The 15,875-nt window shown below is 34.4% G+C and overlaps 2 protein-coding genes across 2 annotated transcripts; both read left to right on the top strand.

Moving 5' to 3' along the window:
- Nucleotides 7,664-13,069, top strand: LOC107609800 (deoxyhypusine hydroxylase). Its single transcript, XM_016311829.2, has 8 exons — nucleotides 7,664-8,389; nucleotides 10,454-10,745; nucleotides 10,909-11,042; nucleotides 11,135-11,370; nucleotides 11,456-11,594; nucleotides 11,718-11,844; nucleotides 12,574-12,692; nucleotides 12,778-13,069. The coding sequence occupies exons 2-8, from the start codon at nucleotides 10,580-10,582 to the stop codon at nucleotides 12,808-12,810; spliced, it is 954 nt and encodes a 317-aa protein (XP_016167315.1). The 5' UTR covers nucleotides 7,664-8,389; nucleotides 10,454-10,579; the 3' UTR covers nucleotides 12,811-13,069.
- On the top strand, nucleotides 13,300-15,667 carry LOC110264858. The gene is made up of 2 exons (XM_021107320.1): nucleotides 13,300-13,970; nucleotides 15,232-15,667. Exons 1-2 carry the CDS (start codon nucleotides 13,734-13,736, stop codon nucleotides 15,442-15,444), a joined length of 450 nt encoding a protein of 149 aa, XP_020962979.1. The 5' UTR covers nucleotides 13,300-13,733; the 3' UTR covers nucleotides 15,445-15,667.

The following is a 15,875-nucleotide window of genomic DNA, read 5'->3' as shown; positions in this document are numbered from 1 at the left end:
ACTTTCTTTTTTATTTATTTTATATTTATTTTATTTTATAATTTTATTTATTTTATTTTTTAATTTTTTTAATGAGGGGTAGTTTGGTAATAAAAAAAATAAAATTGGTAAAAAGGATGATTTTAAAGCGTTTTTGAACGTTGAGGATGATTTTAATAACAAAAAAAGGTCGGGGATGATTTTGATTTTCACCCCAGACCTTAGGGACGATTTCAGTACTTAACCCTTAAAATTATCATTCATGACTATTTGATGACTACAAATCACAAAAATTGCTATCTCCTAGCACTCCTCTTTTCGAAATTGCCACCAAGGCTTAGAGTATTTAGATCGATAAGCTAAAACACTTGCAACTCTTTGCCTTATTAGTACATGTGATTCATGGTGGATGTTACAATACTTTTCTAATATTTGGAATTTTAAAATTTCTTTACATTATCAATATTACAATGTGTGTTGGCACAATTTTCTAACAGTATTTTATTAATAGAGTTTTTATTATATATTGATAACATCATCAAACAATTAATGTCAACAAATTATATTTTTTAAAAAAGTTACTATTTAAAAAATTAACACTAACATAAAATTATACTTTGAAATAAAAATCATAAAATAATCATAAAATATTAATCTCCCATCTTTACTTATTAAGCAACATTTTTTTAATTAGAGTTTTATTAGTGTTAATTTTTTTTATTGAAATAAAATAAAAAATTATTGTTTTCCATAACAATTTTTTTATTTTTATCTTTTAAGATTTATTTTATTTTAGAATTTCATAAACTCATTACAGTACGATCTAATCTTAAAAGAGTATTTTACTGTTTTTGTCTTTTAAAATTTATTACAAACTTATTTTACTTTTTTTGAAATTAAATTAAATTTTCAGTTAATTTTAAATGATATTTTAGTCTTTTAATATTAATTCTAAAAGAATATTTTTTTCTTTTCATTTTTTTATAATTTTATGATAATCTAATATCAAATCAAAATAAAATAATATAATCTGATTTAATAATGGTCCAGATTTGTTTTATCGCACAAAAACATGGAAAACCCCTAAGCCCAAATGGATTTGTTTTTAGTATACTAACCCAGGAGTCCAACACAAAATAAATGCAAATAATAATGATAAAAATAAATAAAATACAACTTTGTTAGTTTGTTTATGAGTAAATAGTCAAATTGGTCCCCAAAAGATAGTCCGATCTTCAAACGAGTCCCCGTAAGAAAAAGATAATAAAATTTGTCCCCGAAAAATTTAAAATTGATAACGTTAGTCCTTCCGTCAGTTGGATGATGACGTGTCACGTTAAGTGCCACGTGGCATATGATGACGTGGATGGCTAATGCCACGTGTCACAAGATGATCGGTTGACATGTCAGATCGGTGACACGTGGTATGCCACGTGGCACTTGACATGTAAAAAAGTTATTTATAATCAAAATAGTTCAGACGTAAGTCATATTCATCCCTAAAATTTTAAAAATTAATCAAATTAGTCATTATATAATTATTTTTATTTTTTTATAATATTAAATTTAAAATATTTTTTGATACTATTAATTTTAATAGAAATGTAATTGACAATAAAAAAATTAGTAATTGTATCTTTTCTTCTTAAAAATTTGTTCAATAAAATTATCTCTCTCCTCTAATTCTTGTCAAAATCTCTCTTATTCTTTTCTCTTGTAACACGTGGCATTAGCCTTCCACGTCATCATATGCCACGTGGCACTTAACGTGACACGTCATCATCCAACTGACAGAAGGACTAACGTTACCAATTTTAAATTTTTCGGAGACAAATTTTATTATCTTTTTCTTATGGGGACTCGTTTGAAGATCGGGCTATCTTTCGGAGACCAATTTGACTATTTACTCGTTTGTTTATAAAATTTTGATACTTCAAAAGTTGTAAGGAGCATTTAATCGGGTCCCGTGATTCATTGCTTTAAATTGCTACCTCTACTTGTAATCTCATATTGAGTTGATTAATGGAACAAGTTTTGTTGACCTCACCTCAAAAGAGGCGTTTATCATATTGATAATCTCACGTTATTTTCTTTCTCTTTTTCTTGATTGGTGTGTCTTGGGTGCAATTAGGAAGCATTCCATGAAAGCGAAACTGGGCCTAACAGTCAATTTATGGAGGGTAATAAAATAACGAAAATATTTGGTAACAAAAAAAAATCAGACAAAAATAGCCATAACTTATTTTATTTAGTATTTATTAATTGTTGCGATAATTAATTAATGTTAAATAAGATAAATTTTTGCTTTTTTTTGTCTACCTAACATTACCCATAAAATAATTGATGGGCACCATATAAATTGATACGAAAATTATTTATATTTTAATAAACTAGAATAAAATCTATTTATTGTAACAACAATAATAAATCTAATTGTCTACATTATAATTATCAGACCGAATTTAATTCGATCGATTTACATAATTTAAACTAAATCATGCTTAAATTTTATAAATGGCAGCATCCCAATTTCGGAAGCATTTCCAAATCTAGTGGAATTGAACATTGACTACTACAAAGATATGGTTAAATTGCCTAATGAATTGTGTGATATTTTCCCACTAAAGAATATCAGTATTACAAATTGTCACAAGCTTTCTGCACTTCCTTGAGATATTGGAAAGTTATTAAAGTAGGAACTGCTAAGGCTTAGTTGTTGTTTTTTATTGTGTTGAAAGTTTGAAGAAAATTGATCTCCCCTTCACCCAAATATTTTGTTTGATTATGTTTAAAGTTTGAAGAATAGTGTAAGAAAGAGAATAACAAAATTGGATGGGAGTGAGCACTCTAATGCAAGCAATTCTACTAAGAGGAAGTTAGTTATAAAACAGAAACACGTGGCTGCTGACCCACCTCCTTCAGACGTGCATAGAAGTATGAGAGGACGCATCATAAATTCCAAATGGAAAGATTATGCAAAGTAGCTTGAGCCTGGTATAGTGCCATTTTATCATTCTGTTCCTCACTCTTCTGGTTACATCGAATTCCTTGTATCTGTTCTAATTAATTATTCTCTTCGTCCATGTTCTCATGCACAACGAGCATCGCTGCGTTTCTGCTTCACTTTCGTTTCTTAGTTCATACAACTGTTTCATTAGTTTATTTTGTCTTCAAGTAATACTACAAACTCATATAGCTCTAATTTTCTTGTAATTATTATTCTGAATCATCAATACAATATTTTTTCATTTGCATTCTTAAGTACCTTCTATTTGGTGCTTTCATTGGCATGGCAACCAGAATGAAGGGTTTGGAGGCTGATGTCAAGAAGCTGTTTCAAATGATGGAGTCGATGATGGAGGAGAATAGATATGAGCGAGCTCGATTGAAGGAAGCAACGGATCTGAATTCGAGTCTCTCTAAGCCTCCATTTCCCAAATCGCTAATGAGTCATTTCAGGCTCGATCGGTTGTTTTGGGTTTGAACCATGGCGCGACCTCCGGAGGAGATCATTCTTGGCGTGGAACTACACAACCCAAGAAGATAAACTGCGACTTGGCTAAATTTGATGGATCTAATGCTAGCTTGGATTTTTTCTGTTGATCAAAATTTTTAGTTCTTCCGGTTTCCTGAGGAGGAACAAGTGGGTCTCGCTGCGATGCACATGTCAGACCGTAATAGCTTGGCCGACACCTGAGAACCTCAAACAACTTCAGGGGTTTCTTGTGTTGACAGGTTACTATAGGTGCTTCATCAAACGCTATGCTTCTCTTACATCTCCTCTCATGGATTTATTGAAGCAAGATGCACTCCAGTGGAGCTCAGTTGCTGCTCATGCCTTCGAGTCATTAAAGAAGGCAATTACTTCCGAACCAGTTTTAGCACTTCCAACTTTGATCAAAATTTTATAGTGGAAACTGATGCTTCTAGTACGGGAATTGGAACGGTAATTTTGCAAGATAAACACCCCATCACCTTCTTTTTTAAGAAATTATCTACTAACAAACAGCGTCAGTTAGCTTATGCCCAGGAATTCTATGCGGTGACTGAAGCAGTAGCTAAGTTCTACCATTACTTATTGGGGGAAGAAATTCATTATATGTACAGATCAGTAAAGCTTAAAGACTCTGGGAGATCAGACCTTGCACAGCCCTGACTAGAAAAAGTGGATACACAAGCTCATGGGGTATGACTTTGAGATTCAATATAAACCTGGTAAGAAAAATACTGCTGCTGATGCTCTTTCACGTAGCTTCATGGCTGCTTGGTCTTGCTTGAAACTGGAATGGTTCAATATATTGAAGAGCGAAATTGAGGCTGACAACGAACTGAAGGAGCTTCGGGAGAATTATGAGAAAGGCTCACCTAAGGACCCCAACTATTCTGTTCAGAATGGAGTGCTATTATGGAGGAATAGGTTGGTGGTTCCAAAAGGGAGTTCATTGATGCAAGAAATTTTGCACGAATACCGTGATGGCGTGATTAGAGGTCATTCCGGCATTGCCAAGACTATGGAACGGATTTGTTTTGCCTTTTATTGGCCAAATATGCAAAGAGATATAAGAGCTTATGTTCTTTCCTGCTCCACTTGCCAGCATGCCAAAATAGAGGCTCGACTACCTGCAGGGTTGCTCCAACCTCTCCCCATACCATCATAGGTGTGGGAGAATATCTGCATGAATTTTATCACTGCTCTTCCACAGTCTCATGGGTACACGGTCATTATGGTGGTCATTGATGGATTGACAAAATTTGCTCATTTTATACTCTTGAAACATGACTTTGACAGTCGTTCAGTGGCAGAGGCATTCATCAGGAATATTGTCAAACTCCATGGCTTTCCTAGCTCCATTGTCTCGGATAGGGACCGGATCTTTATGAGTCACTTTTGGCAGAGATCATTTAAGTTGCAAGGCACTACTTTATCTATGAGCTCAGCATAACACCCACAAACGGACGGGTAAAGTGAAGTCGTGAACAAGATATTGAAGATGTATCTTTGTTGTTTCTGTTTCGAGAATCCCAGGTTATGGTTCAATATGCTACCTTGGGCCCAGTATTGGTATAACACTTCTCATCACAGAAGTATCAAAATGTCTCCTTACATGACTCTATATGGTCGTGTCCTCCCAAATCTCATTAGATAGAGTTCTCTCATGCTGACGAACCGTCATTGCAAGAGTTGCTTACCAATCGGGACACGCTGCTTGAACAGCTTAAGGCTAACCTCAATTGTGCCCAATAATATATGAAGACGTTACTGATAAAAATTGTCGGGATGCTGAATTTAAAGAGAATGATATGGTGTTGGTTCATTTACAGCCTTATCGCCAACACTCAGTAGCTTTGAGAAAAAATCAGAAGTTGGGAATAGGATACTTTGGACCATCGCATTGTCAATAAACTAAGTTCGGTGGCTTATAGACTCGAACTTCCTCCGGAAGCCAAGATTCATAATGTGTTCCACATTTCAGTGTTAAAAAGATTCCGCGGGGATAACACTAATCAGTACTTGCCATTGCCTTTACATATTAGTGCCAAGGGTCCTATACTTGAGCATTCTCAAGTTTTGGGAGTTCGCACCATTGTCAAACATGGACAACCAGAACAACAGGTCCATGTGCAGTGGAGAATCAGAGACATTGCAGAAACATCCTAAGAACCAATTATAGATGTGACTAGACTATACGCTGCTCTCAACCTTGACGACACGGTTGATCTAAATGCAGACGGTAATATAAGAAAGAGAATAACAAAATTGGATGGGAGTGAACACTCTAATGCAAGCAATTTTACTAAGGAAAAATTAGTTACAGAGCAGAGAGACGTGGCTGCTGACCCACCTCCTTCAGACGTGCGTAGAAGCATGAAAGGACACATCATAAATACCAAATAGAAGGATTATGCAGGGTAGCTTGAGCTCGGTATAGTGCCATTTTATTATTCTATTCCTCCATCTTCTAGTAACATCAAATTCCTTATATATGTTCTAATTAATTCTTCTCTTCGTTCAGGTCCTCATACACGACGAGCATTGATGCGTTTCTACTTCACTTTCTTTTCTTAGTTCATACCACTGTTTCATTGGTTTATTTTGTCTTTAAGTAATACTACAAATTCATATAGCTCCAATTTCCTTGTAATTATTATTCTGAATCATCAATACAACATCATTTTTTCATCTGCATTATTAAGTACCTTTCAAATAGTTATCCTCCCCTTATCCACATATTTTTATGTTTGACTGTGTTTACAATTTGAAGAATAGAGATTCACCTATTATCTAAAATAAAATAAATTGTAGAGTAGTGTTTACATAATGATAGTTTCTTGTAAAACTACTATGCTATATATGGTTGTATTTTACTATTTTCGTGTGTTCTATGTGTAATTTCATGGGTGGACTTCAGTTCATTGCACTAGTGTTTTTTATTAAATAAAGAGTTAATAGTCAAAATCGTTCTCGAAAGATACATCGATCTCCATTTTAGTCCTCGAAAGATAAAATTAATCAAATTCATCTCTAAATAATTTTTTTTAATCACGTTTGTCCCTCCGTAAGTTTCTTGACATTGCCATTAACCTGGAACGTGAAGTGACAGTGCAACATAGTAAACAGTGTCGTTTTGTATTCTTCATCCCCAAAAACAAGCGTTCTCATTCGTTCTTCTCGCACCTCCAGCTGATAGAGAAGCCTCGCTACCATTGCATAGTGATCTCGTCACTTTCAATGTCGCTGCTCAAAGCCATCCCTGCACATGATTCTCATTGCTCCATCGCTCTCTTAGTCGCCTTCTCCTTTTCTCCTTTTTCTGTTTTTGTTGTGCTCAAACACCATCATCCATCTACCTCCATTGAACAAAAAATAATCTACACTAAAACAAATTTTTCCATTCAAAATCCAAATTAATTTCTCTCATGAAGATAATGAAACTAAAAATCACAACAGAACAAAAGCAAAACTACCAACTTCAAATTAGAAACTAACATAAATTTGCATGTGAGAAAAATCACAATAAATTCCACAAATAAAAACAGAAAGATTAAGACTTTGAAAAAAACTCATAGATTCTATGGATTTAAGAGTGAAGGGTGATTCACCATAAAAAATTTCAATTGACCAAGAACCCTTATTGTCTTCTTGACAACCCACGGTGAAAAGACCCGTATGAACAGCAGGTGAGAAGGCAAGCCAAATTAAGGATTTTGAACGCTGCAAGATCTTGCAGCGCCACCGCAATGTACTACCTCAGACACAAGCATTTCATGCCGAAAAAGAAAGAAAAAAGAGAAAGATTTTTGGAGCGAAAGAGAGGGATTTCTGTTATGAGAGGTGGTGATAGGGAGAAACGTGGCTGAATATCCCATCCTAAACATCAAACAGCGTCGTTTTAACCCTTGGAGACAAAAAAAAAAAGACAAAATTATGTCATTTTAGAGTGTGTTACGCTATCAATTAATGTTCAACGTTAGTAAACATTAGCCACATCATCAATCAAAATGACAAAAAGACGAATTCTATTAACATAATTATCTTTTAAGGACTAATTTAATTAATTTTATCTTTTAAATACTAAAATAGAAATCGGATAATCTTTCAACAACGATTTTGACTTATTAACTCATAAAATAAAATTTTAGTACCTTGGTATTTTATTCTTTCGTCCTTGTCAAACTTTACTTTTATTTTCATTGCGGTTCGATGACTTCAGTTCATGCTGAGAAACCGCTGCTCTAAAAATTGCTAGAGAACCGTCCTGTCGGTTTACACAAAAGGGTCAGATTCCTAATTCGTTTCTTCTCCCAGCCCCTTTCTCCCTTTCCTTCTTTCATTCAGAAAGAAATCACAGAAACTGAGAGAAAAAAAAAACCCTAGCCATTACCGCCGCCGTAAGCAGTGGCACACTGCCACCGTCCGTCGCACTCAAAGTCCGCCGGCCGTCCGTCCGTGTAGCTTTCCTCGTGCTTCAAGTCTCCGACCCCTGTTCTCTCTCACCAATCGAAGCTTCTTCCTCGAGGTCAGCTCGGTGTCCGTCGTCTTCGTCTGCCCAGCCATCCTTCCGTCGCCCAAGCCATTGAATCCCTTTTTCTTTGCCATTCGTTCTGCTAGCCGTATCACAGAGCACTAGTTCCGGAACTCTGCCGTCGCTGCGCCGAGGAGGACGACCTTGAACTTCCGCCGCCGCCGTCGTCTTCTGTACGATATGTCTGTTCGGTCTCCGGCATTGGAAGGTGTCTCGTGACTCGTGACTCCTGAGTCGTCAGTGGTGAAGTGACGAAGAAGGAATAACAGTGGTTGTTGTCTGCTCGCCATGCTGCTTGCCGTCGCGCTCAACTGCTCTCCGTCATACTCTGCCCAGACTGCTCAGATCGAAGGTCAGTGCTCATTGCTAGTGCTTGTTCTTCGTTTTTTTATGCTTTGTTCAGAAGTGAGAACGAAGGTTTAGGATTCTGCTAGTGCTACTCAGATTGATTTTTTCGTTTTCTTTTTTGAATTTTTCGTTCTTGGTTCTTTGTTCTTAGGTTTAGGATTCTGCTGCTGCTAGTGCTATTCAGATTGAATTGTTGAATGATTAATTCTGCTCTGCTGCTTTTTTGGTGCTGTGCTGAAACTTTGATAATCCTTCTTAATCTTTGGAAAAGTTTGTTAATTTTTGTTAAAATTGTGCTGAATTCTTGTTAAAATTGTGATCAATCTGCTGTCTGCTGAAAATATTGCTAATCTTTGTTAAAATCATGCTTTATTTGTTTAATATAATCAATCTAATCTTTGTTAAAATTATGCTGAAGCATGAGCTTTTATTTGTTCAATACAGTAGTGATATAATCCACTATAATAAAAACTATGCAAAAGAAAGAATTTTAGCATAAGACCAATAAAAAGAAAAAAGAAAAAAATCTATGCAAAAGATTTAAGTAAATCCAAAAGAAGTTCAACTATGATAGGTGTACACCAAAATCAGCCACCAGAGTAGAAAATATATGGAGGTTGATTTTGGCGTGCAAATAGCATTTTTAAAAGAAGTTCTTGCTTGAAGAGGCATGTTAAATATATAACCATTCATATACATCTTTCTATTAGTTTAAATTTCTAGGAGAAATGATTTCGTCATGACAGGATAGAGTACACCTCCAAGGTTTGCAAGAAGGAAGATTCACAAAATCACTTGATTTTTTCCGACTGATCAATTGTTTTGTTCTTACGAAAACGAAACTGTTTTTAAACATTGGCGATAATTAACTAAATGACAATAAATTTTTTGGTTACATGAGAAAGAAACAAAGAAAACTAACTGAAAACAATACGTGGTCTCTATTACTAGAAAGAAGAAATGCTAAAGATTGAGGAGGTGCGTGCTAAACATGCAGCGCAATGTCCTAATGAAGATTTTCCTTTTTCTAAACAACTTATAGTAGATCATAGATGGTCTTGAAGTGGTTCAAATAGAAAAGCAAAGCACCAAGAAGGGGTCTATGAATTGAATGCTTGTGCTTTGTTATGCTCTTATAAATCTCCCAACCACACACATGCTGAAAGTTTAATATATGCATGGCGATAATGTTGTGCCTTTGTATTGAGTAAAATGATAGAACTTGTTTCATCTAATCAAAATTATATGTTGTTAACTTTTATTTCTTTTTTCTCTCACTATTTTATTTTATTAGATGGAGAAAAAAAGAATGTTGATGTGAATATGCCTAATGTTATAATTGAGTTTTAAATATTACTTCTTTTGGTGATAGTTCTATAGATGATGATCTTCGATTATTATCTACATATGATTTTTGGTCACTTAAACAGTGTTTATGGTTGGTAACGAGTGATGTCTTTCTTTTTAAGTTATAAACTTCATAATAACTATTTTTTAATGACGGAGACATTATGAATTTGAGTGTAAATTTAACATCTATGTTATGATTTATGTGAATTTTTATTTTATTTTATCATGAATTTTGATGTGTTGAACTTAAATAAAAATTTAAATGATAAAATATAGATAAATTATTAGGTGAGGATATAAAATTTACTGTTATTGAATAATTGAATTTAGGTTTTTAAAAAATTATATTGACATAGTTTAAATAACTATTATATATTTAATTAAATCGGTTCCATCACGATAAAATTTTAAACTAATTTTTTTTACCATTATGGCGTTATGCACACCGGTCACCGGTCTAATTCTTGCAGACTCGCCATAAAGACCAGCTGGGAAAATTATTTTCGTTTAATATTTAGAGTAATATTTAGATTTAGACAATACAGTCTCTCCGTTAGTCACTATCGGTGACTACTGATGTGAACGTTAATTCGTATATGTGGTTGTTAAGTGTTTATGTGTGCGAGCTGGACATAGCATTCTCCAGAGTGAAGTGCAAAACAGTTCCAAAGAATTTAAAAAATCTCAAAACAGTCCGTGAGAAATTTTAAAACAGTCCCTTCGAATGTTCTTAATCTTTTTCAAAAGTTAACGACTGTTATTGCGAGAATTGGATTCGGCGTTGCGCTTTGGTAGAGAAGCCGTAGACGGAGAATCAACTTCACAACAGAACAACTCAACAAGTGAACAACAAGAAGCATCAAACTCCCTTTGTATTCATGGTGGCTTCCTCCAACGACGCCGTTTTTACTTCGTCAAAGGACACCGAGAAGTTCCTCTGCAACTTGTTGCTGGATTCCACACAACCCATCTCTGACCGCTTCAGAGCCCTCTTCTCCCTTCGCAACCTCAAAGGCCCCGCCCCTCGCGATGCCCTCATTCTTGGTTTGTCTTTTTTTTTTTTAATTGTTATTATTGCATTTCAGCCAGTTATAGATTTTATTCATTTATTTATTAAAGTAATTTCAATTTTGTTGCGGAATTACAATAATAAATGTAGCGTATAAACGTCGATGCTGTTTTGATTAGAGCTACTTTTACTTCGCAGCGACGAGAGATTCATCAAATTTGTTGGCACATGAAGCTGCATTTGCGTTGGGCCAAATGCAGGAAACCGAAGCCATTCCAGCTTTGGCAGCAGTTCTAAATGACCTTTCTTTGCATCCAATTGTTCGCCATGAGGTAGTTTCCGCGAAGCCCTGCTCTTTGTTCTTGTTCTTGTTTTTGCAAATTGTTCCAGTTTTAAGACCATTGTGTTTGTTGTAACTGCATAGGCAGCTGAAGCACTTGGTGCTATTGGTTCATACGGTAACATTCCCCTGCTGAAGAGTAGTTTGGATTTAGATCCGGCTCAGGAGGTCCGCGAAACTTGTGAGTTGGCTCTGGAACGTATTCGACATGTAAAAGATGCTGGAAATAGTGATGATTCATCTACAACTGATATTTCACCTTTTAAGTCGGTTGATCCAGCCGCACCGGCATGCTCTTGCACCTCGGTACAACAACTGAGGTTTGTCCAGTTCATGCTAATGGATAGAACCTTGTGTAACTAAACATTAGATAGTTGGTTTGCTAAGCCATCTTAATCAAATCAGGGAAATACTTCTGGATGAAGAAAAAGGGATGTATGAGAGATATGCAGCTCTTTTTGCACTTAGAAATGATGGTGGAGAGGAAGCTGTTGCTGCTATTATCGATTCATTGGGTTCAAAAAGCGCTCTTCTACGTCATGAGGTTTGATAAGTACACTTTGTTTTCTTTGTTTTTATTTTTCTGTAAATTTTATTTTGTTTGAGTATGCCCAAATATTCTTTTGTACTTTGAATGCAAATGCCTATATTTTTGGCAATTTTTTAGGTTGCGTATGTTCTGGGTCAGTTGCAAGACAAAGCTGCTTCAACTGCTCTATCTAACATACTTAAAGATGTGAATGAGCACCCAATGGTTAGACATGAAGCTGCCGAAGCTCTTGGGTCAATTGCAGGTATTGAAACCAAATATTAAAAACTAAAATGTTGTGATATCTTTTACGCACTAAGGTATTCAATATGTTAAAGGAGTGTGATCTTTGTGATGCCAATGTATGTCTAGTAGAAGTGCAATAATATCATATACTGTATGAAATTCATATGTTAATATAGAATCAAGTAGAAAATAGTGGCAGTCCAAGTGAATTTACATTGCAAATTCTAGTTTTTTAATGCTTCTGTCCATCTTTGTTGTGACTGGTCAAAAGTAACCTCATTCTCATTCAGGTTGAATAATGCTTCTTGTACCATTCAACTGGCAATACTTGCTAGTTATAGTCAAAGTGATTTGCAAGTTTTTGAGACATTTATGCAAACTAAAATATCATACAAGTTACTTGTTTGAGTTGGAAGAGATATAGATAATCTCCTCGTCTCTTTTCCATCAAGTGACTTGTCAGGTCGTTAGGAACTAAGGTGGCACATTTGTCAATCTCAGAGACATAATTGGTGTAATTGAGATCTCAGAGATTATTTTAGTACGAGCTGTCAATTTCAAGATGACTCTGGGCTTAACTCGAGAAGCTTAATTTATCTCATTATCTTTAATAAGATTTTTTTTAAGCTAACCGACTGGACATATATTAGTTCATTGCTCAACAATTTATTGCTATTCGGCTTGTGCTCAGCATTTAAATGCCCTCATTTACACTTTTCTAACAAAGTTCTTTTGCTATACCCTTTAGATGACCAAAGTGTAGCCCTTCTTGAGGAGTTTACAGCAGATCCGGAGCCTCTTGTCTCTCAAAGCTGTCAAGTTGCACTAAGCATGCTAGAATATGAGCGATCAGGAAAATCATTTGAGGTATTCACCAAAGTAGTTACCATAGAATTCGCTAGTTTTGTTTTAAATTTTGTTAACATGGCTTTATTTTCTCCCATTGTGGCAGTTCCTCTTCATTCGAACCCCAACTGTGCATTGAATTACAGAAGAAGGAAAGATGCATGAGATTGAAGAGATACACACAGAAAAGGCGTAAAACATTTAGCTGATAATAATTAGCTGATTTTTTGAAAATTTATTTTTATTTAAAAGTTCACACACTTTGATTTTACCTATCTCTTCTTCCTTTTGTACTAGAACCATAGCACCACACCCCCATTGCCAGAACCACTGCTTCACCCTTTGGTAGCAGTCCTCGTTGGCCACTGCAGTCTCTACCATAACCAAAATTACCAAAATGAAAAAGAATGGAAAAAAAATAGATTTGTGACAGAGAGAGGGAGGTGAGATTTAAATTTTGTACTTCAAACATCTTAAACTATGTTTTGAACATTAAAAAAAAATCTTTATATTCAAATGATTGAAATTATAAATCCAAATTGACAAATAAAAGGGAAGAGATTGAACAACTGAAACCCGTTATTTTGGAACATTTAAATTACAAATATTGAGAACGTACACAATTAGAAAAAGGGTCACTGGTGAGGAAGGTAATTTCCTTCTTCATGTGATGAAAGTGAATGATAATAATTTACTTATTGGGCTAATTTTTGGTAGCCTTGGGCTGTTTTTGTTAGGGAATCATCATTTTTGTTTCCAATGTTAATTGTGTTTTTCATTTTTTATTTTAACTGGCTCAAATTAGATTTTTGGTAGGACAATTCTTTTGAAGCGGCATTTTGGGCGTGGAGAGAACGACAATAATCACATCCATAATGTAAAAAAGCAAGCCATGTGAGAGTTAATACTCAAAATGGTCTCTGAAATTTAGAGATATTTAATTTAACTCAAAATTTTAATTAATTTAATTTGAATTCCCAAATTTAAATAAGTGACTCACGTTAGCCCTTCTGTTAATCTCCATTAACGACACGTGGACTTGACATGTGGTTTTATTAAACGATGTCGTTTTCTCCTTGGCGTGTAATCTCTTTTCAAAAGACAGCGTTTTCCATTCTAAATGATCAAACCACTCAAAACAGAGAAATTCTTCTTCATTCTCTCACATGCACCATATGCACCATACTGTGGAAGATCAATGTCACTGCTAGTGTAAGGCGCCGACAAAGCTTGTCGCACACGTTCTCGTTTGCTAGTACAAGGAAGAAGAAGGTGCGCACCACTGTTTTTCCAAAAAAGGTTAGTAACGCAAGCATTCTATGTTTGGGTTCAATGTTATGTTTTGTGTCTTCTCTTGGTTGGGGTTTACAGGCCATTAATTTGTACTCTATTTAATGCTCAAATGGATTGGGTCCATTGTGAAAGAAGATTACAGGCCATTAATTTATACTCTATTTGATGCTCAAATGGATTGGGTCCATTGTGAAAGAAGATAGTTTTAGTTATTGATCCTCTTCTGTTAGGGATTTTTTTTAAAAGATTAATTATGATTAACGTTAACCGTGTTACAGAGAAGAAAGCATATCTAAATTAGTGAAGTCTACCACTTCTTTATGTACTAGTTTCTGTCTATAGATGATTTCAATAGCTGAACTTTTTTTTTTGAAAATATAAAATGAGAAATTCATGAATGAGTAAATAGATTATGCTTGTCAATGTGATAATGCGGAGCTATTAATTATGGCTAACAAAAAATTGTGTAGCTGTTGTTACACGGATAAATTTTATATATGAATTTTTATATTTTCTGTTCTGAAAAAATAATGATTGGCATGTTAATGTAGAATCATCTGATGCATGATATGAAAGGTCTTGGATGTTGAAGTTAATTTGTTAATTGTTTGAATTATATTTGTAAATGTGTGATTTGTTAATCATTGTCTATCATCAGGGAGGCAGCTTTGTTATAAAGAATGATGGCAGTGTAGTTTACAAAACGGACAATACAGATGAATTAATTGGACTAGATGAAAATAGATTGAATGTATTTTCACTAAGAAATTACTACAAGGAGCTCGGTTATGCTGACATTGTTAAATGTTGGTGGCTTATTCCTGTAGAATACTTAAGATTTTTAATTACACTATTATTTTTAACTTGTTTTAATTAAGAGTTTGATATTAATATATACTATTATATTCAAAATTAAACGTGACTTATTAACATATCATAAGGACCTGCTCTCCCTCTAGGAAATACTTATGCATACTTGTTTGAAAGCATATATGTTATTTAAATTTTTCTATATATCGGTTAAACATAAATAAACATGCTAGCAATTAGTGGAGAGTTATGAATACTAGCACTTAGTATGGGAATTATGTGCTATAGAGTACTTAAAGAGTACAAATTCAACTTGTTTCAATTCGAGATGTTTAGTTTTACTGTTAGCATTTTACTAATTACACACATTGTCATAGACCTGGAATACATAGAACATGCAATCTTTTATTTTATCGGGTTCAATAATAGTTCATTAAATATTTCTAATTACATGTAGGTGCCTCCACCTCCACCGCTCACAAGGCTGGATAAGCTACCGCATAAAAGAAGAGCAACTCTCGGTGTGGAACTAATGCAAAAAGCGCATAAAAGAAGAGCAACTCTCGGTGTGGAACTAATGCAAGAAGCTAATTTTGAGACAGCGTTAAAGTTTACAGAATTTATGAAATTTGTCCCCACTCCGGGCTTTAAAACACCAAGGAAGAAATAGAGATTAAATTATGTTGTCTTTTGTGCATGAATTGATAAATGTAATCCAAAATTGTGTGTTTCGAAGTCATTTTGTGGCTGTTTTGTGGCTGAAATGTGTGTCAGTGGTTGTTTATGCCTTTTGTCATAATGATGACATTCTAGACATCACTCTTGGTTTATCATGTATTACAATGGTCATTATCATGACTATGGTTGACCTATGAAATCAGATTCAAGTTTTATTATTATAACTTATTTTGCAATTTAGAGATTTGGTAGATAAATTACAAGTTAGTTTATTATTGATATTTGCATATTTGTAATCAGTCTCTTGTTTATTCTTACCATTTTACTTTTACAACTTTAGTCACAAATTTTAATTTACAGAATCATACCTATTTGTAATATCCTCACTGAATTTGTAAGTTTAGTCAAAACTTACAATTTACA

The sequence above is a fragment of the Arachis ipaensis genome, chromosome B07 (assembly GCF_000816755.2).
Source record: "Arachis ipaensis cultivar K30076 chromosome B07, Araip1.1, whole genome shotgun sequence".
NCBI lineage: Eukaryota > Viridiplantae > Streptophyta > Magnoliopsida > Fabales > Fabaceae > Arachis > Arachis ipaensis.
This window is presented reverse-complemented; position numbering and strand designations above follow the sequence as displayed.

Excerpts from the sequence above, each read along its gene's own strand:
- LOC110264858 (XM_021107320.1), top strand. The coding sequence starts at position 13,734 with ATGTCGTTTTCTCCTTGGCGTGTAATCTCTTTTCAAAAGACAGCGTTT. Across the intron at positions 13,971-15,231 it reads CCACTGTTTTTCCAAAAAAG|GTGCCTCCACCTCCACCGCT; the intron begins GTTAGTAACGCA and ends AATTACATGTAG.
- LOC107609800 (XM_016311829.2), top strand. The coding sequence starts at position 10,580 with ATGGTGGCTTCCTCCAACGACGCCGTTTTTACTTCGTCAAAGGACACC. Across the intron at positions 11,371-11,455 it reads ACCTCGGTACAACAACTGAG|GGAAATACTTCTGGATGAAG; the intron begins GTTTGTCCAGTT and ends TAATCAAATCAG. Across the intron at positions 11,845-12,573 it reads AGCTCTTGGGTCAATTGCAG|ATGACCAAAGTGTAGCCCTT; the intron begins GTATTGAAACCA and ends TATACCCTTTAG.